This window comes from Podarcis bocagei (assembly GCF_964188305.1).
Source record: "Podarcis bocagei genome assembly, chromosome: 2".
NCBI classification, from domain to species: domain Eukaryota; kingdom Metazoa; phylum Chordata; class Lepidosauria; order Squamata; family Lacertidae; genus Podarcis; species Podarcis bocagei.
The window spans coordinates 102385212-102413190 of NC_138126.1; the positions used below are offsets into that span (position 1 = coordinate 102385212).

The 27979-nt window shown below is 47.5% G+C and overlaps 2 protein-coding genes across 4 annotated transcripts; one reads left to right on the top strand and one right to left on the bottom strand.

The window, feature by feature from the left end:
• CANT1 (calcium activated nucleotidase 1) lies at positions 1 to 25343 on the bottom strand. 3 transcript variants are annotated; one of them, XM_081180915.1, is made up of 5 exons: positions 25211 to 25343; positions 20381 to 20583; positions 3936 to 4593; positions 2589 to 2792; positions 1 to 1517 (listed from the first exon to the last, which is right to left on the bottom strand). In XM_081180915.1, exons 2-5 carry the CDS (start codon positions 20408 to 20410, stop codon positions 1147 to 1149), a joined length of 1263 nt encoding a protein of 420 aa, XP_081037041.1. In that variant the 5' UTR covers positions 20411 to 20583; positions 25211 to 25343; the 3' UTR covers positions 1 to 1146. The 3 variants fall into 3 exon arrangements, with proteins under 3 accessions (XP_081037041.1, XP_081037042.1, XP_081037040.1); XM_081180916.1 differs by lacking the exons at positions 20381 to 20583; positions 25211 to 25343 and adding an exon at positions 7419 to 7542; XM_081180914.1 differs by lacking the exons at positions 20381 to 20583; positions 25211 to 25343 and adding an exon at positions 5871 to 6920.
• Positions 11875 to 26703, top strand: C1QTNF1 (C1q and TNF related 1). Its single transcript, XM_081180959.1, has 4 exons — positions 11875 to 13873; positions 19007 to 19151; positions 22830 to 22966; positions 24882 to 26703. Exons 2-4 carry the CDS (start codon positions 19018 to 19020, stop codon positions 25430 to 25432), a joined length of 822 nt encoding a protein of 273 aa, XP_081037085.1. The 5' UTR covers positions 11875 to 13873; positions 19007 to 19017; the 3' UTR covers positions 25433 to 26703.
• The last annotated feature ends 1276 nt before the right edge of the window (positions 26704 to 27979 follow it).

Genomic DNA, 27979 nt, shown 5'->3' on the forward strand with positions numbered 1-27979 from the left:
TTGGACTAGAAAAGCTCTTGATAATTTATTGAGATACATAACACATTACTAGGGCTGATGTTAATGCTCAGGACCACATGCTCTGTCTTATCACACGTGGAGAACAAGGAATGCTGAATGCAGCAAGAATAAACTAGGACACTTTATTCCAGTTGTAGTACTCCAATAGGATGCTGGCTTCCTGACCTTGAACCCCACTCATCTTAAACCAAAAAAAGGGGGGGAGGAAGATTCAAATGATAACTTTCTAATAATGGCCTTAGCAGTGCAGGATTACTGTGTGCAATGGACAAATCTGAGTCCATTTATTCCAGTGGGGCTACTCTGTGAATGACTTGGATACAACAAATTGCTGAAAACACCTGGGGATAGATGGGTCAGCAGTCTGAGTATGGCTTATAATCTACCCTTTTTGGTTCACACCTATATGGAGTCTGGGGTATCTCAAGATTAGGAACTACACAGAGCAGCTAACGGAAGCGATCCCTTTGCTGCAGCCACAAGGGAGCTGACTGCAGAGCACCCTTTTGCTCCAGCTCTCTCACTCCCTCTACTGTTACCTGACATACTCCAGACCAGAGGTCCAGGTCTCATCAGCAATGCCTCATCATTAAGAAGTACCCATCTAGCCAAGGTCCAAGGCTACTGTGGGGTGGAGTGGGATGGGCCAAGGAAGACCCTTTGGGTGACTGAATAATAATCCTGCTGGACAGCCAAGTGCTAAGGTTTCTCTTTCCTAACAAAGGCACATGTGAATTGTAGAAAATAGAATAAAGTGAAGGGATAGGATCAAGCCAATTGCTCACGTACGTCCTGCCAGATCACCAGGCTAGTTAAGTAAAGCAGGAAGGAGCTGGACTGAAACCAAGGGAGTTTCTTGCAGGGTGCAATGAAGCCAAGAAACGAAAAACTGCAAAGGCGCTGCCCACCCTGCACCACTAGGGGTCCGCACAGAAACAGGCCCACACTTGCAATAAACCAAGTTGCTTTTATAGAAGTGAAAGCTATGCTATGAAAGAGCACTTCAGAGTCCCACCATGCTTTGCAGCCGAGCCAGAATTAGAGGGGAAATCCCGGGGCACATCCTCCTGCCCCATCCCCACACCCAGCTCAGCCGCCTTGTCTCCAAAGCACCCATTTAATCCATTAGATGAACTCAATGCCTTCATATTTGACGGAACCGATACGAGTTTCAGGCAAAAGGCAACGCCCATCCAGCATGAAGGCGGTGATGTACGTTGCCACCTGCCCAGCGTCCTCCTCAGATTTCAGTGCCACAATGATCTGGTCATCCGTGTCGGGGACAAACTTGAAGGAGGAGAAGCCGTGGGTGGGGATGACGTCGCCAACACGGCTCACAGTGATGTCGGCAAAGTCCGGTGCGGAACTAAGCAGCAGGTTGGTGCCGCAGTGCTCGTCCTCCTGCTCGTTGTAGCGCCCGTGGCTGGCGCGGCGCGGCAAAAAGAACCAGCGCTGGAGTGTCTCGCTCCAAGAGGCAGACTCGTGGATCAGGTAACCTAGGAGGGGTGGAGCAAAAGTGAATGTCAAGCAGGGATGGGGCCAGGGGCAAATACAATGAAGAAGAGTTTGGATTTGATATCCCACTTGATCACTACCCGAAGGAGTCTCAAAGCGGCTAACATTCTCCTTTCCCTTCCTCCCCCACAACAAACACTCTGTGAGGTGAGTGGAGCTGAGAGACTTCAGAGAAGTGTGACTGGCCCAAGGTCACACAGCAGTTGCATGTGGAGGAGCGGAGACGCGAACCTGGTTCACCAGATTACAAGTCTACCGCTCTTAACCACTACACCACACTGGCTCTGAAGCCACAGCAGGCAAAGGGGAAGAGAATGGGCATTGTTATTATTATTATTACTTACATTTGTATACCGCCCTTCATCTGTAGATTTCAGGGCGGTTCACAACATAAAAACGCAAGCTAAAAACATAGAACACATAATAAAAAAAACTTTTCACTACAAGCTAGCCCATAATGCTTGTGGCAGCAATACTGCATGAGTGCATCCCTATCATCAGTGATGTGAGTACCCCGAACACACTGGAAGATGGAGGGAATGAAGAACTGAGTTTGAAGTGGGCATATGAACCGGTGGTACAGAGCACATGCGTAAGTTCACAGATGCAATTTCCATCATCGCCAGTTAAGCCACCTGGGAAAGATCTCTGTCCCAGACTCTGGAGAGTTACTACCAACATTGACAGTGAGTAGGGCCAGCTGAACCAACAATCTGTCTCCACATAAAGAGATATGCTTCTGGATCTATTCACAGGAGATGAGCGAATAGCCACATCAGGCAGCAACCTGCTATAGGTGCATGATCACAGTGTTCATGAACGTGAAAATGAAGCCCTTATTGCTTTTCTCTTCCTCTCTAGGCAGACCCATATCCTGCCTCCCCAAATTCCATACCCGCTCTGACTTCCCCTCTGTCATTCACCAATCCCATCTATATGAAAAATAAACCAAAACCTAGAGTGCTCAGAAAATCCAGAAGCAGAATGATGCAGGTGCCAGCATGTTTCTTTTGAACCAGTTCTTCCAATCCAAGAACCTGCCCACTGCTCACCTGGGGGCTTAATCCCTGCCGCAGTCCTCAGTGCATTGTAATTGGCCACCCAGTTCTCGTGAGCCACGTCACCTTTGTAGCCAATGACTTTCACCCACTCGGGGTTCTCGTTCAGCACCTCCCCAGTGGTGGTCGTCCACTCCTTGCCCAGGCCTCCTACGTACAGATGCTCGTCCTTCACTGCTAGCCACTCAGCCTTAAACCCTGCGGAAAAAGAAAAGAGTTCAAGGCGTAAGACATGGTGTTAACTGCCCGGGGAGCTGATGGTTCCAGTCAAACATACACACCCCAGCTACCTGGACCCAAGCTTCCACAGCTCCCTCGTAAGGAGCAGAGAGGTGTGCGTCTATTGTAGGGAGGCAAATTCACTTCTCAGAGCTCCATTCAAAATATGGTTGAAGAGATGGAAGGGACCCTGAGGATCATCTAGCCCAGGGGTCAGCAAGGTTTACCTCGCCTGGGCCAGTTCACTCCCGCGGAGATCGCTCTGTGGGCCGGATCGCGTCTGCACATGCACAGATGCGATTTCTGGTGCCGCGGAAGCAAGTCCCCACTCCACGGGTTTAGCGTAGTGCACAGGGACTCGCCAAGCAGGCGGCTCGGTTCAGGGGTTGCTCGGGGGCAGTTTAAACAACCCCCATGGGCGGCTTGCGGCCCATGGCCTGCAGGATGCTGACCCCTGATCTAGCCCAACCCCCTGCAATGTGGGACTATGCATCTGTCCCGCACAGGGACTGAACTTTCAACCTTGGCATTATCAGCACCATGATCTAACCAAATGAGCTAATAAATGAACAACTTTTGCCTCTTAATTTAAAATGGGTCCCACAGCCCAACGGTAATAAAAAGAATGCATGCAGCCGAGCCTGGAAAGCAGGACATTGTGAGGAACTGTTGGCCACTGGGAGAAGAGGATGCTGGACTTTATAGTCCACTGGCCTCACCCAGCAGCCTCTTCTTAAGTTATAACCATGAGCCGACCATATTTGTGACCGAAGGCATGGGAATTCTGGGAATTCTGACTTCTACTGTGGCCTCAGTTATACAGTGGTACCTCAGGTTACATACGCTTCAGGTTACATATGCTTCAGGTTACAGACTCCGCTAACCCAGAAATAGTACCTCGGGTTAAGAACTTTGCTTCAGGATGAGAACAGAAATTGTGCTTTGGTGGAGCAGTGGCAGCGGGAGGCTAAAGTGGTGCTTCAGGTTAAGAACCGTTTCAGGTTAAGAAGGGACCTCTGGAACGAATTAAGTACTTAACCCGAGGTACCACTGTATTTCGGACATCGAGAAACTGGGGGATGACAGTGAGGTTGGGGGATCCAACACAAAACCTGAGCTCACCCTTGCCAACTGTACCATCCCCGTCAGACAGGATCACCCAAGGTACCACCTTGGTGCCATCGATCTGGTAGACCACACCAGTGCGATCATCCACAGCATACAGCTTGCCATTGAAGACTACCAATTCGGAGAGCTCCATGCCACGCCCCTTCTCAGCCAGGTGAGACTCCAGCGTATGGTCCTGGGTGTCCCACTCGACAGAGACATGGTCCCCACTGGCCGACAGGGTCAGGTAACCTTTCTTCAAGTAGCTGAACCAGGTATGCTCGCCGGGGCCCTTGGAGTTCGTGTCGAGGTCGGCAATGAGTCCAATGCGGTAGCGCACGCCTTCCGGGATCCGCTGGGGTGGCGACAAGGGGTAGGTGTCATTGTAGCGCCCACTGGGCAGTGCCCCGAGACGCCAGTTGTGAGCGGTGAGAGGCACCGGCCTGCTTGCCGAAGGCGAACGCTGGAAGCAGAGGAGCAGCAGGACAAGGATCAGGGCCAGGGAGGTTGCCACAATGGCCTTCCAACGCAGGCGGAAGCGGGGGTCAGCCGCTTTGGTCATGGACGCCAGCACTGGGAGTCCGCCCACACTAATCCGCAAGGGATTCAGAGAATCGTCCCATTGCAGGCGTGGGCGGGATGGGACGGGCATGAGCCTGAGGTTCCCGGGAACCTGGAAGGGAAGAAGAGGGTCAGCAGGGGGTGCAAAAGGGGATGCAGCAGGGGTGGACATGCAATCTGCCCTACCTTGTGGGGGGTGGAGGAGGGGGAGGCAGTGAGGCGGCAGCACCAAGCATACTGATTCCTATCCATGCAAGAAGGAAAAGCAAAAGGAATCAAGAAAGGGCAGAAGGTGCAGCAGCAACATCGGGGGGGGGGAGGGGGGGAGCCAGGCAACTGGGCCAGCAATTCTGCAACGGAACAGGCATGGAAGCAGCACCAACAGGGGCACTTCCAAACTGTGCACTACGAGGATTCCTGCTGGAGCAGAATTACACCAGAGACATGGGCACACTAAAAGTTGGGCTGTCAACTGATTAACCTTTTTTCCAGTTTATTAAACATAACACTTTAAAATGATTAATTACTTATTTACTCACATTATCCAAACGCCAATAAAGGTGCCTTTTTGAGTTACTGGAGGAAGTGTAAAATAGCTTGCAATCTATTATTATGGGGATTTTTGTCCTGTTCTTCTGCCAAAAATCGGATCGCAGAGCAGCTTATGAATATCAATGAGAAGACAGCCCCCACCCTCAGAATAACCATCTAAGAGACACATCGTAATAGGAAGTGGGACACAAAATGAGGAGGGAATAAAGCAAGCTCAGGCACTCATTCTCAGTTTTATTTTGCCTTTCCCTCAAGGAGCTCAAGATAGACTGTGTGTTCCCCTTGCCCTTTCATTGTCAAAACAACCATGAGACCAAGTGACTGGCCCAAGGTCAGCCAATAAGCTCTGCAGCTGAACAGGGATTTGAACCCAGATCTCCCCAGTCGAAGCACCGACACTCAAGCCATGCTTGCTCTTAATACACAAAAGAACTCCGGCTCCTTGTTAGAAGGTGGTAGAAGATGAGGCACCAGAAACAAAAAAAGCCTTGAAAGTAAACAAACAAGTGCATTCCTAAGTCGCAGAAATTGTCCTCAGCAATTAAAATTGGCCTGCACCAGTAGGTCAACTAAAGCTTTGCTAATTACCCAATTAAACTATGTAAAGTTTGTAATCCAAACAAGAAAGCACAGTGAAGCAGGCAGGGAGTTAGGGACAGATAGGAGAAGGAAGGGAGGTCACTGGGCCTTCTGAATCTAGGAAGACAAGCCACTGAGTCATGGGACAAACCAGCCCTGCCCATACTCCAAACCTCTCTCCCTTTTGACAAGGAGACTCCAAGGCTGCGATCAAGCCCTTCAGTCATCAGGCTGCTAACCGTTGGCTCTTTCACCTACCGACAATGATTCTCCCACCCCAGAAGTTTGGATTTTTACATCATTTTGAGTAGCAATTATGCCAGGGCCCTTGTGGTTTCCAGACCTTTCTGACTGTTCCCAATTCATATCTTGCTGGGAGTTCTGGGGACCAGCCGCACCTATAGCTTGCGACAGGTGGCAGAGCTCAGCTCCTCCCCAAATAGGATCCAGGAAACGTTACCAGGAAATGTCACCAGATCATCAATTGCTGACTTGCCCAACCAGTTCTGTTTAAAGACCTAACAGACTTTCCTTCCTGTTCAGCAGAACAGGACTGTGTCGTATAGCATGTCTTGGATTCTACAAACTGTTTTCCCCCTAAGCGTTATAGTGATTGCTTCCCAGCACTACTCCCAATATGAAAGGGTCTGCATACAAGGGTAGTAAAACATGCACTAGGTACAACAGCTTCATAGCTCAAAAAAAGAGGGGGGCAGAGCTATTTGTTGCAAAATGTCCGGCACATAGGTGGATGACCTCACATTCATAGCCCAGCATGGCTAGTACGACCCAGTGGTAGGGAAATGGTGCCAAAATTTTTACCAAGAGTTAGTTCCACAGTCTCTGCACCCACATCTGCCAGCCTTAGTTAACGGACCCATCTGCTTGCAAACAGCAGAAAACATTTCTACACTGATGAGCTCAGTTTGAGCGGTTGAGGTGCTGGACCAAAAGGCTTCCTAAGCAGCACCCACCACAGTAAACCCAACCAGGTTGAACTGGGCAGGTGAAATGGTACAAATGGAGTTTGACAGGAGTAGAAATAAAAGTCCTTGGGGACTGGATCCCTGGGGCAAGATGTTGCACAGAAGTAGCAGCCGCAACCCTTCTGCAAAGTCTTTCTACAAGGGTAGCAACTGCTCCATCGTTTCACAGTTTTTACACAATACCCAGGAGAATGTCACCACACCGCAAAGGTCCAGGAAAGCTATACTGTACTGCCAATGGATCTGCAAGGACGGGGTGGAGTACGTGAGGGGGGGGCGCGTATTCTAGCCACTTTGAGGAGGGGCGAGTGTGTGGCACATTCAGATGCACTAACGTACATTTAAAAGAGATCGCAGTTTGCGCAACTTAGCCCCCCACCCACCCCACCTTCTTCTCCCGCCTGAAGGGCGGGGGGCGCAATCTAAGGGCGAACTAGGAGGTCCCTTGAGCTGCATCCCTGCATCGCCTTTGGGCCTGCAGAGAAAGAGAAAAGAGGTCGCTGCCGCCCATGAAGCAAAGGGATCTGCCGGCAACGCACTTGCATCCCTAGGGATCTGGCACCCTGGAGGGATTCGCCGCAGCCCGCCCGGCTGCAACCGCGGTCGCTCCGTCGCCTGGCAATGCCCCGCCTAGACCAAGCTAAGCGGGAGGTGGGCCACTGGGGCCAATGGGGCAGCAAGCAAAAAGAGGAACGCGCCGGTAAATGCCAGCACCCCGCTTCTTACTCGACCACCCCCCTACATCGCCCCCCTCCCGCAGGAACCCAGGTGTCCGGCAAAAGATAACCCCCCCAGCCTCCGCCCCCGCCCAACCACTCACCGATCAGGCTCCTCCCCGCGCCGGGAACGACCGGAGGGAGGGAAGGCCCTCTCGCAGCACTCCCTCCCTCCTTCCCCAACTACAGGTCCCAGCGTGCATCGCGCTCGGGAAACTACTATTGGTTCCGACATCCCTTGCGATCGAGTGGGAGGGGGAAGGAGGAAAGGCGCCTTCTGGTACGGGCCCAACGCCGACGCGGGAGACTACATCTCCCAGCAACCACTGCGCGGGATATTCGAGGCCGGGGTTAGTTCAGGCTGCCATCTTCCCAAGGCTGCCAGAGAGCGTTTCGGGGCGAGGAGGCACCGGTTTGCGGCTGGGAATTGTCTTTTTTTTTCATGAGCGGGAAAAGTGACCTTTGGCAACGGCAGCGCCGCAAATCAGCTCCTACAGATAGTTAATTGGGTTCAGCGTCCTCAAAGCCATGGGGAAATGGTCACACAAATATGCTCGGAGTGATGGGCTATGGAAACAACACGTACAGAAACACATATTTCCCATAAACTTTCCTTGACACTAAGCGTTGGCTGTGTCCTTTTGGGCACCCGCTTCCCTCCTGAGTTTTGTTTTTTTTGTGTGTGTGTGTGTGTGTGTGCTGGCCAAGGAAGATGGCCACCCTTAATCCTGTTGGCCACTGATAAAGATTCCTAGCTTTGAACCCACCTCAGCTTCTGTAGTTTAACACCAGCTTGATCTGCAGGCTGTAGCAGCTGATGAAGCTTCCCTCTGTGCTCTGACTTCTGCAGAGTGTTGTTAGAAAGGGAGGGGAGCAAGCCAGGATTTTTCTTTCCCCCTAGGCACAATTCCAAAGGTCCTAGTATTCACAGTTGGGCTTGTATTACTTAACTTGCACCACCAACCATCACCATGTGGTTCAGCCTTTCCATTCACATGCACAAGTAGAATCAAGGTGAGCAGATGTGATCTGGTGAGACTCCTACTCTTTCCATAATTATGGGAAAGGGGGACAGGCACAGTATGCCGTGCCGTACTGTAGTAGTGATGAGAAAAGCTGCACTTGCTGATATTCCCTCTTCTACACATATTAAAGGCACCACATTCAGGCGTTCAAAACCTGTCATTATTTGAACCACATTGAGTAGAAAAGTGCTTGTAAGAGGGTACAAGTATAGATAGAATTTTAGAGTTTGAAGGGACCACAAGGGCTCATCCAGTCCAACCCCCTGTAAGACTGGAATCTTTTTGCCCAACATGGGGCTTGAACCCACGACCCTGAGATTAAGAGTCTTGTAGTCCTCATGGGAAAATGTGGCATGATCTCTTAAGAGTAATCAAATGAAACTTTTAACACATGGCACGATAAAAGCCTGTAATTTTATCAGGACAAGTTACTTGCTGTTTACTGTTGTAACAATTGTTTTCTCAAATTTTTTCTTCTGTACCATGAAAATAAATAAAAGCAGTATTTTATTTTTTAAAACAGTTTTGTGCTTTTCATATACAACAGTGATGAGGATCTCATATCTCATATGACTACAATAATCATAATTCCTTGAGAATATATATCTCCACTTACACCACATCATGCGTAATTTTACATACACCTATTGTTTTCCCTTGCTTATCTTTGTTCTGCAATAAAAGGCCCAACTGTTGTAACTTTTCTTCACAGGGGAGTTGCTCTAACTCCACAATCATTTGGGTTCCCCTTTTCTGAACCACTTCTCCAACCTAAAATATCTTTTTTTGGGATGAGGCAACCAGAACTGTAAACAGTCTTCTGAGCATGGTCACACCATACATTTGTATAGTGGCATTATGACATATTGACAGTTATATGTTCAGTCCCTTTCCTAAGTTGCCCTGGCTAGGAGTGAGCTGCAACCAACCACAAGACGTGCAATTATGCTGATGCTGCAACCTTTTCATAGAAAGTGTTGCCCTGTGACAATACCTGGGCGCCACTTAATAACTGTTCTGTGGCAAAAGTATCCCTTCCTTCTTATTCTGAATGTAAAAAAAAAGTTCCCTTTTCTGTACCCTTTGTTTTTAGTAAATTCTTGAATTGGAACACTTGCCTAGAAGTCCTAGCCCTAGAGCAGTAGGTCTCCATGATTGTGAAATCTGCAGTGGCTCAGAATAAAAGGACAAAGATCCCATGTTCTAAGTGACTAGAGATAACAAATCTACCCATCAACAGAGCCACCCACGACCTCACATACTGAGAGCGTAGCTACTAGAAAGGGGCTTTTCTTCATTTGGGTGGCCAGGATATTCAAGGCAAGAGGAGAAAAGGGAATCAGCAAAAGAAATAATGGGGTTAGTAGTGGGTGTTTGAAGGGATAGAGGAAAACATTGAAGTACAGTCAGATAACTGAAGTTTTCCTGCGTAAGATTAAAAGAGAGAGAGATTAGAATGAAAACAAATAAGGGCCCTTTTTAGTTTATGAATGAAATTCACCAGTGTAAAATCTTTCAGGCTGTTTGCTAGCTCTCATTAAAATTATATATTTGATATAAAACAATCTCAGTTGCACATATATATGCCTTATAGTGCAGTAAGTTGCTTGGGGGAGTAGAGAAAGAGTTCCACTTGTGAAAAAAATAACTCCCAAAAAGCAACCCTGTATCCTACTCCAGTTTGCAATGGAGGGAACAAAGCAGCATTTAGTATAGGCAACTCCCAATTTATGTACAAGTTACATTCCAAGGCAGTGTGTTTAAGTGAAAACACGCATATTTGAAACACTATTGAAAAAGCCCGCAAACATTCTGTTCTGCCCCCTTCTGCCCATTTTTGTGATGCTTTTAGGTCACTTCTGGGTTCGGTGCAATGCGCATATGCAGAGTCACACACGTATCAGATGTGCGTAAAACGGTCACTGCCTGTACTAGCAGTCAATCCCTATTCCCTTAGCTTACCTGAATCACTTCAAACGTACGTATAATAAGAACATAAGCGCCATTGTGGTGTAGTGGTTGGAACCAGGACTTGGGAGGCCAAGTTTCAAATCCCTACTTGGCCATGAAGCTTACTGGTGACCTTGGGCCTGTTACTGTCTCTCAGCCTAACCTGTCTCACAGGGTTGTTGTGGGGATTAAGTGAGGAGGAGACCCACCTTGAGCTCCTGGGCGCGCGGGGGGGGGGGGGAAGGTGCAATAAATAATAATGCAATAAATAAATGAAGTCCTGCTGAATCAGAAATGTCTTGCTCTGGGAAACCCACAAGCAGCAGCTGGTTTCACAGTGCACACTGCCTCTGATCTTACGATTTTTTTTTTCTAGTTCTAATCCCCCTTTAAAGTCATCTAAGCTAGTAGCCGACCACAACATCTTGTGGGTGCAAATTCCATAAATGACTCAGGTTGTGTGTGAAGATTAAGGAGTATATTTTATCTGCTCTGAATCTCCTGCTAATCCGTTTCCACTGGGTTCCTCAGCATAACAAGAGGCAGAAAAATAACTGATCCAGACAGAAAACTGTTATCACATACAGTGGTACCTCGGGTTAAGTACTTAATTCGTTCCGGAGGTCAGTTCTTAACCTGAAACTGTTCTTAATCTGAAGCATCACTTTAGCTAATGGGGCCTCCCGCTGCTGCCGCTCTGCCAGAGCACAATTTCTGTTCTCATTCTGAAGCAAAGTTCTTAACCCGAGGTACTATTCTGGGTTAGCGGAGTCTGTAACCTGAAGCGTATGTAACCTGAAGCGTATGTAACCCGAGGTACCACTGTAGTATAAAATTGTATCAGGGTGCAAGATGGGAAGAAACACACATAATGGGATGACAAGTGGCTCTCTTAGTTCATAAACCACACAAGTTATACATTCCTCAATTTGGACTGGGGGTTGTGCCTCTAGATTTGTGGCTAGAGCCTGGCTATACTTGGAGATCATTGATTTTGTATGTGCCTTAGCTTTGCAGATTTTACTGTGGGAAAAGCAGCTGCCCCCTTATGCAATGATTTCCTTCAGGGAATTACTAGTGGAACAGTTTCATGCTGGTATATAGATTGGTTCTGCTCAGTGATTCATACACAGTTCTGCTTTTTCTCAGCCGCTCATTATGCCTGGCTTTTCCTAACAGCCATGACCTACATATGTGAGAGGACTGGACGTTCGTTAGGCAAGGAGGTGTGCTTTTTGTATGGGTGGGTAGCAACGGCACTGGAAGATTCCTATTTGGGCAGAGCTGTGCATTGCTGGGCTGGTACCACAGTGACCAAAAGCAGCCAGGGTCTTAGAATGTGCTTGCCCAAATAATAGGGAAATTGCTCAAATTTTCTCCCCTACAAATCTTAGTGTAGCATAGAAGTAGAGGCTGCGGGGTGGGGGGGTGGGGAAATCATAGTATATATTCAATAGTAGAGCATCTAGAAGGTCTCTGGCACCCCCTGTGCAAAGGATCAGGTAGACCAGGGGGTGGTGTGGTGGTAGAATAAGAGACATTAAGCATATGTGTTTATTAAGCACTTAAATGACAGGAAATGTCACCATATGCACACATTGTATAAAGGTAAAATGCTATACTCAAAACATACTGTCCAAACCATATGAACCACTGTCTTCTTTTTCTCCAGAACCTCCTCTTCTTCACCTTCATCTTCGGGCAGGTGACGCTTTGTCACACCCTTAAAGAGAAACTACCATTAAAGTACAGTGGTACCTCGGGTTAAGAACTTAATTCATTCTGGAGGTCTGTTTTTAACCTGAAACTGTTCTTAACCTGAAGCACCACTTTAGCTAACGGGGCCTCCCACTGCTGCCACTGCGCCACCGCTGCACAATTTCTGTTCTCATCCTGAAGCAAAGTTCTTAACCTGAGGTAATATTTCTGGGTTAGCGGAGCCTGTAACCTGAAGCGTATGTAACCTGAAGCATATGTAACCCAAGGTACCACTGTACTTCCTTTTTTGTGCCTCCTAGCTACTGAACAGTGGCAGATTCATAAATGAATTGTTTCTGTACAGTAGATAATGCTGACTCCAGTGGAAAAAGGACCACTGATACAGGGTAAAAACATAAGCAAGCAGCAAAACACACTTCATCTGGTTTTCTTTTTCAGGTATCTCAAGAGAAGAGGCAAGAGACTGACAAAGTGGTAGGTAAGAGCTAAGGTTTGGTCTTCCTAAATCATATTGTAGAGAGTTTTTAACTTAACCACTAGACTGCACCTGCTCACCATTCTATGGATATCCTCCACATATTAACTGCTTGATATCTGTATTGTGACACCCAGAAGAAGCAAGGTTTTCTGAAGCAGAAAGAGGGAGCTGTGAATTGACAGCCCAAAGCACCCCAGGGTGGGAGGAGAAGAGCTCCTGTCTCTGGGGATGTGATATTGAGGGCAGCAGATCCGCTGCTTGGCAAGAGCATGTTTTGCTGGCCTCTGCTTATGCTCAACTTATAAATAAACCAAACCCTACAGAAATGCATGCCACAAGTCTCCAGCGCTCTCTCTTCCAAAGGAAGCCAAACCCAGGTAGCACAGTGGAACTGCTCACCACTTGGGGAAGCAGGGAGCACACAACAATAGAAAGGAAATGGAAAACAGACTCCCAAGGTATTGCCTGCTGTACTTTTCTGCATTTCCTCTGACCTCACTGTTTTGGAACGCATACAATGGGTGGAGGGGTGTGTGTGTGTGTGTGTGTGTGTGTGTGTGTGTGTGTGTGTGATGAAATGGACTGTAATCCATACCTTCAGAATTTTTTGCCATGTTCATATCCCACCTTTTCCTCCAAGATGGTGTACGTAGCTCTCACCTCCCCAGTTTTCTTCTCACGGCAGCCCTGTGAGGTTGCTAAGGCTGAGAGACGGTGACTGTCCCCAGGTCACCCATTGGCTTAGCGGGGCTTTGAACCCTGGTCTCCCACCTCCTAGTCTGACAGTCAAACTACAACACCACACACTGCACAGATGCATCTGCCAAAATAAATCTTCTTGTTTTTGCTTCATGAGGCAAGCGTGGCTCATGTTTGCTATAACAGAAAGGGATGCCGTTGAAGGAGTCAGAGGTGAGAATCAGCGCCAGGCTTGCATACTGCCTCCTCTTGCCAATCTGATCTCCATTGCCATGGGCAGCAGCTGTGAATTTCCCCTGCTCTCCCTCCTTCCTTCCTTGGCTCCGGACCCCAACATCTGGAGACACTTTCTGGCGGAGGAAACCTGCCTTCTCTGTCCCAGCTGTGGGTGCTGGGCACACATATGGTTAACGGCAGCTGTGCTCCCATCTGAGGGAGGAGGGCTGGCGGCGTACAGCGTCTGCCCCTTTCTTTCCCTCTTTCTCTCTCTCTCTCTTGGTTTTCCACAAAGCGTCTTGCTGCCGGGAGCCTGAGATCTGAAGGCTAGACACAGGGCTGCCAGGCTCTCCTCCTTTCTGCCCCACTAGCAAGGGGTGGCGGAAGCGTTTACTTGGAGGGGGATGCTGTAGAAGACCAGAGGCAAAGGCAAGCAGTGGCTCTGGCAGCAGCCAGTCATCCTGCCCCAAAGGTAGGTAGGTGCCCGTCAGCTGGGCAGCCCTCCAGGGCCAGGTACTTAGAAATGTGTGTGCAAAAGAGCTCAGATCTACCTGTGCAGGCTTGGCTAGGGGGAGTGGCTGGGCTTCCTGGGATCTTGCACAAGGGCCTTTTCCTTCTGAAGGCCTCAGGCTGCCGATACCTCTGTTGCTTTTTGGGTATGTGCCTGTGAGTGTGTGCAGCAGAATCTGCCCCGTGTTGGCCCCTCGCATTACAGTAGATGGGACATGGTTTTTGGCCCCTCACCAGCCCTGCTTGGCATTGCTCTAGGCAACATCCTGCACACCTCTAGATGTTAAATGGGCAGAGCCCCTTGGCGCTGCAGGCAAGCCTCTGCCTCCCTGGGCAAGTGTTGCCTTGGGACAAGCAGCCCTGGGCAGCTGTGTGATGCATCCTCGCCCTGGCCTAGGGAAGGGGAAGGCTGATTCTTGCACTGGCTGCTGTGCCTCCTGGCACGCTTGCCAACTTTCAGCTTTTGACCAAATAAAAAAATTCCTTCCTGTAGCACCTTAAAGACCAACTAAGTTAGTTCTTGGTATAAGCTTTCGTGTGCATGCACACTTCTTCAGCTTTTGAGTAACTCAGGATTACTGCGGATGGTCATGGGCCACTTTGTGGGCCCCTTCCAGGAGCACCTCTCTATTTCCAAGAGGGTTATGGTTTGGGACCTGTGAGGGGAGCCCAGAGGTTTTGGGGTCCCCCTCTGCTCTCCACGCACACCCTGCTACCCTCTTTGTGTTTGCCTGATTGGGATGGGACTCTTGAGGGTTTGGTGGTCTCTTTAATGCTGACGGAGATTTTTCCAGGATGTGACGGCTTTGCATTCCCAAGTGTTACCGGCTGCTGTATCAGGCCCTTGAGAGATGGAGAGTGGCCAGAGCGAACCGGAAAAAACAAACGCACTGCCGGAGCACACATCCCTGTATGCGCCTCTGCTCCTGTCTTTCTCCTTACAAGCCTGTGTTTGTCCAGCAATGTGTGTGCCCTGCCGCTGTCTCTGGCTTATAATGCTTGTCCTCCAAGAGATATGAACCTCCTTGCGGGCATATTATCTAGCTCCCTTTGTTGTGGGTTTCGCCTTGCGGGGCTAGAGACAGTTAGACTAAACATTCAGTTTTTAAGCCTCCAGGAAGGATCCTGTTGTTACATAATGTCTGCCAACTCTTCAGGCTTTACACATAACAAACAGGTGAGGATGACCTATTTTACCTAAGGCTCCTGGTTCTCCACATCCCAATAGCATATTGCTTTTAAAAATTCAAATGCGATCGAAACCTCACTAAATATTAAATCTGGACATGTTAGGAATATCCCATACCAGCTGAAGTCTAATCATCCACAGACTACCCGCTCAAGGTTATACAACGGCACTTCCCAAAATGGTTGTGCTCAGACTTCACTGAGGCTGTGCAGAGATTAGGGGCTTGAAATGCAGCAAGGTTGCTTCAAGTCACATTCTTACATTGCTGTACAGACCAGACAGGAGGCAGAGATGTCTTCACCGGATGCCCATTACCTGGAATTGTTTCATCATCTCAAACCCCAAATCGCTTAAGCTGCTGTCTGCGCATGTGCAGTGGCTGCCTGAAAGGTCACCACAGCTTCCCTTTTTCTAATTGGATGGCAGCTGGCTTGAGGGAAAATGCATCAAACAGAAGTATTTCTCAAGAAACTACAGCATACCTATGGAAACTGTCATGCCAAGTTTGGTGACAGTATCTCGAGAGGCGGCCAGACCTATACCGAAAAAAATGGGCAAAGTCATGCCAAGGTGATGGCATGCCATCTTGGACTGCCATCTTGATTAAGAATGGTGTCCGGTGTCAAAACACTGATGAAGACTGCTGCTCCACCTTGGGAACCCCCATGCCAGGTTTGGCAACGGTATCTCAAAAGGCATCCAAATGCATAGAGAACAAACAAATGGACAAACCATTTTCTAAACTATATAATAAATTCATGATCATTCATACTCATGATGATACTCCATGTTTAAGGATGCATGTGAACTCAGTGTAGTTGAAATTGTCCTTTTTGTCAATTGGTGCCTCTCTGAAGAGATAATAATAATAATAATAATAATAATAATAATAATAATAATAATAATAATAATAATAATTTATTATTTGTACCCCGCCCATCTGGCTGGGTTTCCCCAGCCACTCTGGGCGGCTTCCAACAAAGATGAAAGATACACTAAAATGTCACATATTAAAAACTTCCCCATCTACTTCTTCATCTGTAAACCTGTCTCCCCTTGTCTTCACCGGATGCCCATTACCTGGAATTGTTTCATCATCTCAAACCCCAAATCGCTTAAGCTGCTGTCTGCGCATGTGCAGTGGCTGCCTGAAATGTCACCACAGCTTCCCTTTTTCTAATTACCAGCAATTCTCTCAGGTTGTCTTCTTGAATTAAACCTGTTGCTTCTTCATCAAAGCAAGCAAAGGCATTCCTAATTGCATCTTCTGGATCAGTGCCATTTAATTTCTTTCAAAACATTGTGAAGTTTATTGGTCCTCGAGCCTCATTCATCATAGCATCTAGGTATTCATCAGCTGGATTCTTCCCAAGTGAAACGAGCATATCATGCGGTCTTCTTTTTCAGTGAAACCATCTCTGTTTTGATCAATCAGTTTGAATGCCTCTTTGAATTCTTGAATCTGTGGCTGATCAAACATAGCAAACACATTGGAAGTGGCATGCTGAGGGCGCTTCTTTGTAGCCTTATTCTTTGCCCTTTTGATTGACATGTTGGCTGTTGGATTCTGAGTGGCGATGGACGAGAAGCGGTTATGGGAGAAACTCCACAAGAGTCAGTTTTGAAGCCTAAAACTTAAACTAGCATGGCTTCTCTCTGCAAGGAATCTGAGAACGATAGTTCTGTGCAGGCACTAGGTTTTCAGCATCTTCCAAAAACTACAATTCCCAGAAATCCCTGGAGGAAGACAAGTGTCTCAAATCAGCATTTATCTCTAATGCAGATGCACTTCTGAATGCAGCATAAAGTTAACTACATGTGTGTTCCTTTCCTTGCAGAGTGTGGGAATGCCTGCACATCCATTTACATTATGGTTGCAGTTCAGCTGGAATACATGTGAGCTTTGGGTGTGTAACGTGGCCTGCATGACCCCTACCTGCACATGGGTTGTGTAACTGTTTCCTTTGGTCCATGTGCTCTCTTGTTCTGCCCTGCAAAAGACACACAGCTGCTTTCGTGAGAATCTTCTGGTTCTGAATTTGGGCCTGGCTGTGTAGCTCATCCTTGGATAATATTCCCAGAGGATCTTTGACCGCGGATCTTAGGAGACTTGCCCAGTTTTGCTTGGCACTGCACTGCCTTGCCTTATTAGAGGACCAGGGTGGGGCAGGCTTCCAAACTATGCACAAGCACGTGTGTTTGTGTACTCAGTTGCACTCTGCCATGGGATCACAGACTTGTCCCAGGAAGGAAACATTGGCCATTGATTATTGTTCTTCTTGTTGTTTTCAAAATACAACTTTTGGGCCCAAAGGCTGCCAAAGCGATGAACAGCTTGTTAGAACAACAAAACATACAAACCTATGTACTTTGGTGAAAATGTGCATGTTTGTTAAAGACCCAGTTTGGCAGCCCCCCATGCACATTTGTGTACACCCACACCCACCCACCCACTGGCTTGGGACCTCAATGGCTCCCCTCTGGAGGCTTCACCCAGGGCAAGAAACCCAGCTAGCTCCCCGGCCCGGTAGCTACGGTACTGACATGTCCGCTTGGTGTGGACCAAGGAGAATTAACTGCCAATCAATGGGCTCCACTTAGGTGATGAAATAGATCTTGTGCCATTATGCAAATAATTTCCTGCACAGGAAGGTCATTGCGTGTTAAATGGGTGTAGGTAGCCAGGGTGTGTCTGAAGAAAGCAGTAAACTTGAAGAAGACTGGTACGTATCTACAACTCCATATTTCTCCTTTTTGTTTGGAGACAATATAGTTGAACTTAGATCCCATTGACACAAATGACAAATCAATAGGAAATACGTGCAACTATGCAAAGTCCTCTTTGTGCGCACGAGCACACGATGGGGCTTTTTGAACACAAATGGGCTAGCTCAGCTCTATATGCTAAAGCACACAATGACCCAACCCTAAGTCCTTTGAGGTGTACATGCATAGTGTTCTTTCCATGGGGACATGAACCCTGGCCAAACAGAATTTATGCCTTTATACAGGGAGCGCAATGCATGTGCATGCATAGATGCATAGAACTCCTTTCAGACTGACGGCTGTTGTGCGCTGGCTGTGGTAGTGCCACATGTCAACCATGCACGCCATTATCTAGAGCAGCCTTTCTCAACCTGTGTCCCCCCAGATGTAGTTTAAATACAACTCCCATCACCCCGTTAGCAAGGTCAGGGATGATGGGAGTTGTAGTCCAATAACATCTTGGGGACCCACAGGCTGAGAACCGCTGATCTAGAGGGTGGGTTAGTCCATCTATGCACAAATCCCTTTGCATGCTTATACTGTATGTACTACTGTGACTTCTGGAATACCTGCTCCCTGCCTTGCAGGCTTTTTCCACCTGGCCTGGGAGGGTGGGATCGGGACTGACTCCAGCTACAAAAGCTGAGGCTGCTGAACAGGCTCTTAGGCTGGGGTGTTGTTTACATTTTTTGTTGGGATGGTTGCTGATGTTGGGGGGGGGGGTTGTACCTTTATTTTAGATACTGTGATTTATGTGGAAAATTTTCCATTTGGTTGTGTATTTTTGATGTCTTATGTACTGTTTATGACCACTTTTGTTATGTTGCTGTTATGCTTTTTTCATGTTGTAAGTCACATTGAGCCTTGTTTGAACTGTGGAAAGGCAGCATACAATAAAAGTATGGATGTATGTATGTACAACAGTGCAGTAGAGCCGATTTACCACATTTTGAAGTAAGCGATGTAAAACACATTGCCATCTAAACTGGGTCTTCCCATAAGACCTTATGAAGCAAGGGAAAGAACATGTATTACCCCCCAAAGCATGCACACGCAACAACTCCAGGGTTCAAAATGCTGCTGCGATCTCTGCCCACCACACACACACTTCCACTTGCCTGACTCTCTCTTCTCCCACAGGGCCAAAAGCAATGAAGATAACACTGACACCAAGTGCCCTTTTGCTCATCTGCCTGATAATCCAGGCGTATTGCAATGAGAAGGATGCGGAGCAGAGGCCTGGAGCAGCAACACAGCCTCCGCCACCCCAGCATCACACTTCCAGGTAGGTTGGGGCTCGCCAACATGGTATCCATGTGCGCATGTGTGCCCACAAAGGACTTCTCTAACGCCCACAGGGAGTCCTTCTTCCTTCCACTGAAATTAGGCTTGAAATCTGTATTCGGTTGCAGCCAACAGAATAGGTTGCAATATGTGTCGTCTTCTTCTTCTTTGGCGATCATTCGTAGCTGAATAAGATTGTCTTCCATGGACACGGTTTTAACAGTGATTCTGTAAGTGACTATGGAGGCCAATTCTAGATCCACACGTCCTTCCACGGTGGTGACATAGGTTTCCGACAATGTGTAGGATCATGACAATGAAAATAATAAATAAGGTTGGGGTGATAACACACTCCTGTTTATCTGATCCCACTGTGAATGGTTCACTTTGAGAGCCACTGTTATTGGCGATTGTTGCTGTCATATTATCATGGAGGAGCCGAAGGATGTTCACAAATTTATCTGGGCAGCTGATTTTCAGAAGGAATGTGTGTATGGTGTATGGTGGCCATGACAGTTTCTCTAGTTGACAAATGTGCCCATGGGCCCTAAAAGTTTGCAACCCTTAAGGAGGGTCATGCCAGTGAAACTAGCAAGCAACAGGTTTCAGGGAAAGCAACAGCTTCGCCCTTGAGCTATGGAAGATGATCCCTGCTGAGGCTCTCTCACAGGGGTTCTGATGAGAGATACAGTCTAGCTGGACAGCTGCTGAAAATAGTTATGCTTTCCGTTTAGAACTGCTGAGTGTTAAAGAAATAACTTCATGGTGTACTTCAATGCCCAATTAACTCCATTAATGTGCATCTCCAGTATGCAGTTAATACACAATTAAGTCTATCACTCTGTCCCACTTTGAATGAAGCCAGAGGCTCCTCGGTGATAAGGGCTCTGGAGGAGGTGTAAATGACTGCAAAAGGGGCCTTAATTGCTGTGTTGTAGCATAAAATTTAGATTCTTTTAACCACTGAACATTCCACCATGATTCTTTGTACTATACAGGGCCATGTTTTCTAGGTCTCCTACAAATTAGCACTGTTCCAAGGCTTCAACCAACCTTAATCTGGCCTAGTCATGGCTGGAAAGTATAAAAGTGTTGTGAGCATTCCTATTTTTCTTTTTTTGATAGGGATGGGGAGCACTCCACACAGTGAGTTTTTGCTCCCTCATCCAGTGAGTGGAAATCCCATCCATCCTTCTCAGATCTCCTGTGAACAGTCATATGCATTCTTACCTGCCACTGGATAGACAGCTGAAGAAGCATAGAGGCTGGGTGAGCCAGTGGTCCATGGTTCCAAACTGGGTGGGAGACCACGTGTTGAGATTCCTCTCTTGCAGGGGGTTGGATTAGATGACCCTCAAGGTGCCTTCCAACTCCACAATTTGACGAGTCTACAAATCTACGAACTTCACCAGCTCTGAAACACTGGCTTTATTCTGAAAGTATAATGTACTGTTGTTTTAAAATTTGTGGTGCCCCCCCCCCGTTTGTTTGTTAAATACATGGTTTAAAATAAATAAAAAAATAAATCCTGGCTTAAAAGCCTGTGAGCAATGTTTGCATACTCACACCCTGTTTCCCTCCCTCCCACTCCCCTGCTGAGACTGCAAATCATCTCTCTCCGTTTAGGATTTCAGACAGAAGTCTCCTTAGGAATTATGGGGCCCCTTTGTAGAAGAGAGGGGGAAAGCACCACCGTGAAAGAGCTCTCCCAACCTAAACCCCTCTTCCCTCATTGGTGCAGTGTAGTCACTGAGGCTAGAAAACTGTGTCAGCAGCAGCTAGTTCCCTGCAGCAAAAGCGGGGCTTTTGTCCAGTCTCTTGGCTAGATCTAGATGCTGTTCCTGAAAGAAGCAAAATTCCCGTAACGATAAAAATTTGGCACAAGCCAGGAACTATGCCGCACATCGTGAGAAAGTAAGGTACCGCACTGATTTAATGTGTGCAGTTGGACGGCATGTTTGGCACATGCATAACTGAATTGACTGGCATCACCCCAGTGCTGATGTGTGCAGGCTGAGTTCAAGTGTCAGAGTACCTGCCACAAATTTCCCATGATTTCTTAACCACTTTATCTTAAAGGGTTATGCTGTTCTTGAGCTCTCTTTCCTCAGTCTGGCCAGCTTATTCTCTTTCCAAGTTTCCACTGCACCTCTACCGCAGACTTCTGCTCATCCACATTTGACGCAGCTGGGGTATGAACTGGGAGAAACTCAGCCGCAAGATGATGGATTCTGTTCTGAAATGAGGGTGGTGGTGGAATGACCCAGCTTTAAGGCCTGTATTTGCCTTTTGAGGCGATCTGGGTACTGCTTTTAAAAAACGTGTCACTCTGGACATGTGGAGTAAATTTATTCAGGTTTCTCTCCCATTCCCTCGGAGACTCTGGATCTCTAAAGGAACTGAGTGGATGTGTGTGTGTTTTGCTAAACCTACTGCATATGAACATAGAACGCCTCTTCGATCTCCATATAACTGCCTATCCAGATAGCAAACATTTGCTGAATGTACCGGTATTTGGGTTGCAACTACTTTCACACAATGTTTTTTGTTGTTTTTTTAATGTAAGGAAAGGTAAAGGGACCCCTGACCATTAGGTCCAGTCGTGGCCGACTCTGGGGTTGCGGCGCTCATCTCACTTTATTGGCCAAGGGAGCCGGTGTACAGCTTCCAGGTCATGTGGCCAGCATGACTAAGCCACTTCTGGCGAACCAGAGCAGTGCACGGAAACGCCATTTACCTTCCCGCCGGAGTGGTACCTATTTATCTACTTGCACTTTGATGTGCTTTCGAACTGCTAGGTTGGCAGGAGCAGGGACCGAGCAATGGGAGCTCACCCCGTCACAGGGATTCGAACCGCTGACGTTCTGATCGGCAAGTCCTAGGCTCTGTGATTTAACCCACAGCTCCATCTGTGTCCCAATGTAAGGAAACTTATGGTCAATTTACTAACATACCCTGCTCTGAAGTCAGTGCTGGACACAACGTGGCATGAGAAGAAGTGTGTTTCAAGCACCCCAGTTTTCTCCTACGAAATGTTTTGAGAGTATGCTGTTGCCTCTTTCCCTTTCTGTGTTTCCAGATCTGGACTCCTCAATCAGGCACCATTGCTAACTCCGTTAGGGGCAAATCCAGCCTAGTTGGCCATTGTTGTTAGGCAACCATATGGCATCCTTGCCCAGATTATCCTGGAAACGGTTAGCGTTGGAAGAGTGTGTCAGCACTACAAGCCAATTCCTTCTTGGGGCAAAAGGAGATGCCACCCAGGCTAGGGCTGGAATTGAGATTGAGGTAGTGGCAGACAGTGGGAAAAGGGAAGCATGGTGGCTTTCAGCTCCTATTGCAAATTTGGGACATATGTCCCCGTCAACCCGAGTGAAAAACCTAGTCCTGAACAAGGAGCCTGGGAGAGTGGAGCAACTGGGGAGAAACTAGTTTATTTAGGGGCTGCAATAAACATGTCCCATCTCAGTGACCCGGCTCTCAGTAATTCACATCAGCAACATTTACTCTTTCTTCCATGTATTTTTAGTGATGCTATGACATTAAGGAAAAGGATAGGGCTGTGGTCACAAAACAAGGGCCTTTTCCCGAGATCTCTCCCAGGGGAGTCACCATGTTCCCTTTCCCCCTTTTCCCTGGCCCTGTGACTTAGCCTGCCTGTGCTGTTTCTGCCTCCCAGGCCCGAGAATCACCATGAGAAATACAGCAAGCGGCCCAGAGGGTCAGAATGCGTGCGATGCTGTGATCCTCCTGACCGCATTTCAGCATACCCCATGTACCAGCCCATGCCTCAGATCAACGTTACCATCCTGAAAGGTAAGGGACACCAACTCTACCCCAGGATGCTGCATTCAGATGCCAAGCCTTTGCTCGGTAGCATCCCACACATTAGGAGACAGTCAATGGTCCTCTTCGGGTGTTCAAAAATCACGAGGCACAAATTGGGGATGGATGGATTGGGCATGCCTGCTCTACTTCTGACAGGAAGGTCTGAAGAGGATTCTAAGTAAACTTGGTTGAATGTGCTTTGAAGCCCCAGAGCTTCCAATCAAGGGGAGCTTTCTAAGCGCATCTGGCCAAATGCACTTAGACGTTTCCTCCAAACCTTCCAGCTCAGGGTAAGAGTGGGCACACACCATAAGCCCAAGAACAGATGCTCCCATCCTGTGTCCGAACATAGCCATAGTATCTCCTGCCAGTTCCTTCTCTGGGTCCCATTCCTATTACTGCAGATGCGGGAGAGAGCCGGGAGAGGAACAGGCAGAGGAAGCTGCAGCTGCCATGTTGCCTGATGAAACACAGAACTTCAAGGCACATGGTGGATCTCCAGGCTGTGCCCTGGCAGCCATCTGTTCCGCGTAGGGGCAGGATCACAGCATTCTCCATTGGTCTCTTATCTGGCCTGTTCTCAGAAATGCCCTCTGGCCTAAGCAAAACCATATGCATGGAGCAGGCAGTTTAGAGCTGCCGTGGAGTGGAGTTCCAAAAGCTGCAGCGAGTTTGATTTTTCAGTGTCCTCAGGCTCTGGTTATAAGGGGTGGGGCGGTTGTCTTTGGATGAAATGTTGGGTTCTTTAGATTCCAGAGGGGCCGGTTGGGAAGAAACTGTATAAGCTAAATAAATTTCCTGGCCTGGAGGAGCTGTTATCATAATTTTATCCAAGCTCTTTTCTTAAAGAAGGCCAAGTGACACCACCAAATTAGTCTTGAGTCAAGCCCAGGACTCCAGAGGTTGCGTTAGGACATGGCCTGATTTCCCGGGAAGAATATGAAAGATGGAGAAATTGTGTCATCAGAGGCTGAACCTCTGTTGCTGAACCTCTACCCTCCCAATACATTTTAGACATGGCTGTAGCTGAGTGTGTGTGTGTGTGTGTAACATGCATATTTGACAATATTTAAGACCTAGAGGAGGTAGATTTATGTTCTTACCCACAGCTAAGGTTCCGATTCCTTAATTAACTTAATTAAAAAAAACAATTTTATTGACTCATAATTAAATCAATAGAATTAATTAAGACATTTCAATATTTCACTTCACTCCAATTACATTCTTGTCTCATACATTTTGCAAAGGAGAAACCTCCGATTTTGCCTGCAGATATGCTTCTGGTAAAATTAAATTCCATTTAATACAGAAGAAGATTTGCCAAGCGATAAGTTTTCGAGATGGGCAGACACCAATCTAGTGCCTACCCTGGCAGCAAGGAGAATTTCCCTACACATTTGGACCCACTCTGAAAACTGGGGAACTGAGGGCATCATTTGTGGTAAAATTCTCCTCACCACAAGGGTGGACATGATATACCACTGCATAAGCACAATGCATTTAGCGCATTTAGACTAGATGACCCTTGGGGTCCTTTCTAACTTTACATTTCTATCATTCTATGCTCCCCACCAAGAATCATGGAAACCGTAGTTTGTTACGGGTGTTGGGAATTGTAGCTCTGTGAGGAGAACTACAGTTCCCTGGCTTCTTTGGTGGAGGGAGTGTAATGTGCTTTAAATGTGAGATTATGATGTTTATGCAGCCAACAAGTGTTCTGTTTTGACTGGACCATTCCCCTTCTAGATTTCTCTCCCAAGCGTGGGTGGAATGATTATTCTATTTATTTGTACATTATATAAAAATGCATAAGTTGCTCCCTGGCCTGCCCATTGGATTGAATGTGGAGGCCAAGGTTGCCTACGTTGAAATGATGCTCATCTATGATCTCTTCACTACTCAGGTGAGAAAGGGGACCGTGGTGAACGTGGCCCCCAAGGGAAGCTGGGCAAGGCTGGTTCTACGGGAAGCAGGGGCCAGGTGGGCCTCAAGGGGCAGAAGGGGAACATAGGGGCCCCGGGGGAGCGGGCCAAGACCAACTATGCTGCCTTTTCAGTGGGCCGAAGAAAACCCTTGCACAGCAACGACTACTACCAGACTCTTGTCTTTGACACCGAGTACGTGAACCTCTATGGACACTTCAACATGTTCATGGGCAAGTTCTACTGCTATGTGCCCGGCATCTACTTCTTCAGTCTCAATGTGCACACCTGGAACCAGAAGGAAACCTACCTGCACATAATGCACAATGGGGCTGAGGCGGCCATCTTGTACGCCCAGGCCAGCGACCGAAGCATCATGCAGAGCCAGAGCCTCATGCTGGAGCTGCAGGACCAGGATGAAATCTGGGTGAGGCTCTTCAAGGGTGAGCGCGACAATGCAGTCTTCAGCGATGAATACGATACATACGTTATTTTCAGCGGGTACTTAATCAAACCCAACTCTGAGCCTTGAATCTGCTGACAGATGGACAAAATACGGCCAATAACGTCACCTGGCTCTAACCTTGTAGTGTTTCTCTACTTGCTGATTTCTAACCCTACTTATCTGCCATAACCCAGCCTTGACCTCTGATATGACCATTATCCTCATCAAACAATCACACCACTTTCCCTGGACAAGGTTTTTCCCCTGCTTCAAACCTCTGGTCCTTCTCTCTTCCCTCTGCCCGCAAGTCTTAAGCCTTAAGTTGGCGTCAATATTCCCAGTCAGATCGTCACACTAATCTAACTTCTGCTCTTATGGGACTGACTACCCATGCACAATCATTCCCTCTGCTCTAAGACTGGGACTCACACCCTCCTAGATAATAATGACACTTCTTCTATGCAAGTGTCCTTAGACTGATTTTCTTATTTTATTCTTGCTTTGCCATTCTCAGCCTTTGAAAACACATGTCCTGCTAGAATCCTCCCTTGCCCCCCCACAAAATATTTAAAACAGGATTGCACAATTTCTGTTCACGCTGACCTCAAGGCTTGGTCCTTTCTGTACTGTGCTCATTATCAAGAGGAATTAAAATTTAAAAAAGAAAGAAGGGGAAACAAACAGCAGTAATATGCAGATAATATGAATAATACCAGTAGAACACAGTTCCCATTGTAGATACAGTGACTATCAGAAGAGGAATGTTAAACATATAAGATGATAGAAGCCTTCCAGATGCCCAAGGAGGTATCCACATTGAATTGGTGCTTATATGAAATAACCAGGGCAGTGAAGACCTCAGACCACTGTGCAATAGACAGCATGTATTTATCCTTCCGGACTTAAAACAAAACCCACTTTTGTTGCCTGGTTCAGTCATTCTTAGGAAGATAGGAATCTCTCTTATAAGAAGTCAGACAACTGGTCAGTCTAGTTCATTGCTACCTACACTGACTGGAAGCAGCTCTCCAGGGTTTCAGGAAGACATCTCTCCACGACCTTCCCAGAGATGCTTGAGACTGAACCTGGGATCTGCAAGCAAAGCAGCTGCTCCAGCACTGGATCTCACTGCTAGACCCCAGCTGGGCAAGGACCTTCTCCATTGTGGGGAAACCTCTGGTCTGTGGGCCCAGAATCTCAGAACTGTAGAGTTGGGACCATGAGGAACATCTAGTCCCAACCCCACGCAATGCAGGAATCTTCTGGCCCTGAGATTAAGTGTCTCAAGCTCTGCCAACTGAACTATCCCCAATGAGTTGTTCTGAATGGGCCACAAGGCTGTTTATTGACAAACCATTTTTTAAAATTATTTTTGATGTCACCTGTTAATCAGGCCCCTTTTATTTGCTGTCAGTTTCATTTCAGATTTTAAGTCTCAAGAGTTTTCAGCAATGAAATTGTGCCTCCTTCCATGCCCAAGAACAGCTTCCTCCTCCTGGACCTTATCAGTATTCTTAACCTGCTCTCTCCTTCCACCTCCTCCCTTGTTATCTGTAAATACCTCCTTCTCTAACCTTGGCAAATATTCTTCTCTTTACTCAGCGTGACACACATTAGTGCCTGAACGCCCAGCCCTATTCACTGAGCCAGTTTGAAATACATGGTGTGGTTTGCTGCAAAGGGCACTCACCCTTTTCTTCCTGGAAATATGGGAGCAGGAGGTGCCAATCCATTCAGATGCTTCCTGTCTATACATTTGCCCATTTCTGGACTGCATTCTGCAAACAGCTTAGCACCAAGGCAGCAGTATTTCACCAAGTTCTATCTTCCATACCCCAAGCTGCCGTCCCAGTTCCTTGGCATGAGGTTAGCCATACACCATGAGTGAAGTGAGCAGAGTTCAATGGTTTACTGAACAAGGCTCTGTTGGTATCCAAGCCTCCCTGCTGGACAGGGAAGGCCTGCAATGTCTGGCCTGCCTCCACTGCCAGCATCCTTGTTCCAGGCAGGCACAGTAAAATAAGAAACCTGTCCCTGTAGAACAAAACAGGGACAAAGCTATACAATTGTTTAGCATTGAGCACCATAGGGTCCTGTTAGCCGTGCATTTATTTTTGAGGAGTCTTTCCAAGCTGAACAAATCCTCCTGTTCCTGCTGCATTCTACTGCCACCAAACACTCCTGTGAGCAGTTGGGCATGAGCACATCTTTCATAGTGATGTGAAGGTCCGTGGGGGGGGGGGCAAAATGGAAAACTGCAACAGCAAACAGGTTTCCCACCAATCCTCTATATATGTACACACACCTGTCCACATCAGGACCTGGAGAGGGCATTAGAGGGCTTGACCCCTTTACCCACTGCAGCAGACCCAATCCAGATCAGGGTCCCTGTTGCTATTTGCATTGGAAGGGAAACTTCCATGGATTCAAAACGGTGAAAACAATTGGAGTTTCCATTTCTGGCAGCCCCCATCATTTTTGTTGGGCCTGACAGGAAGCTGCTATGCCCTGCAGGCACCCAGACCCAGAGTCTCTTGGCTAGCTCTGCTGGTTAGGCCTTCGACTTGGGGGATGTGTGTTTTACGCCATGTTTTACATTTTTGCGCCATGGAATTCACTAATTCTGCTTTTGCA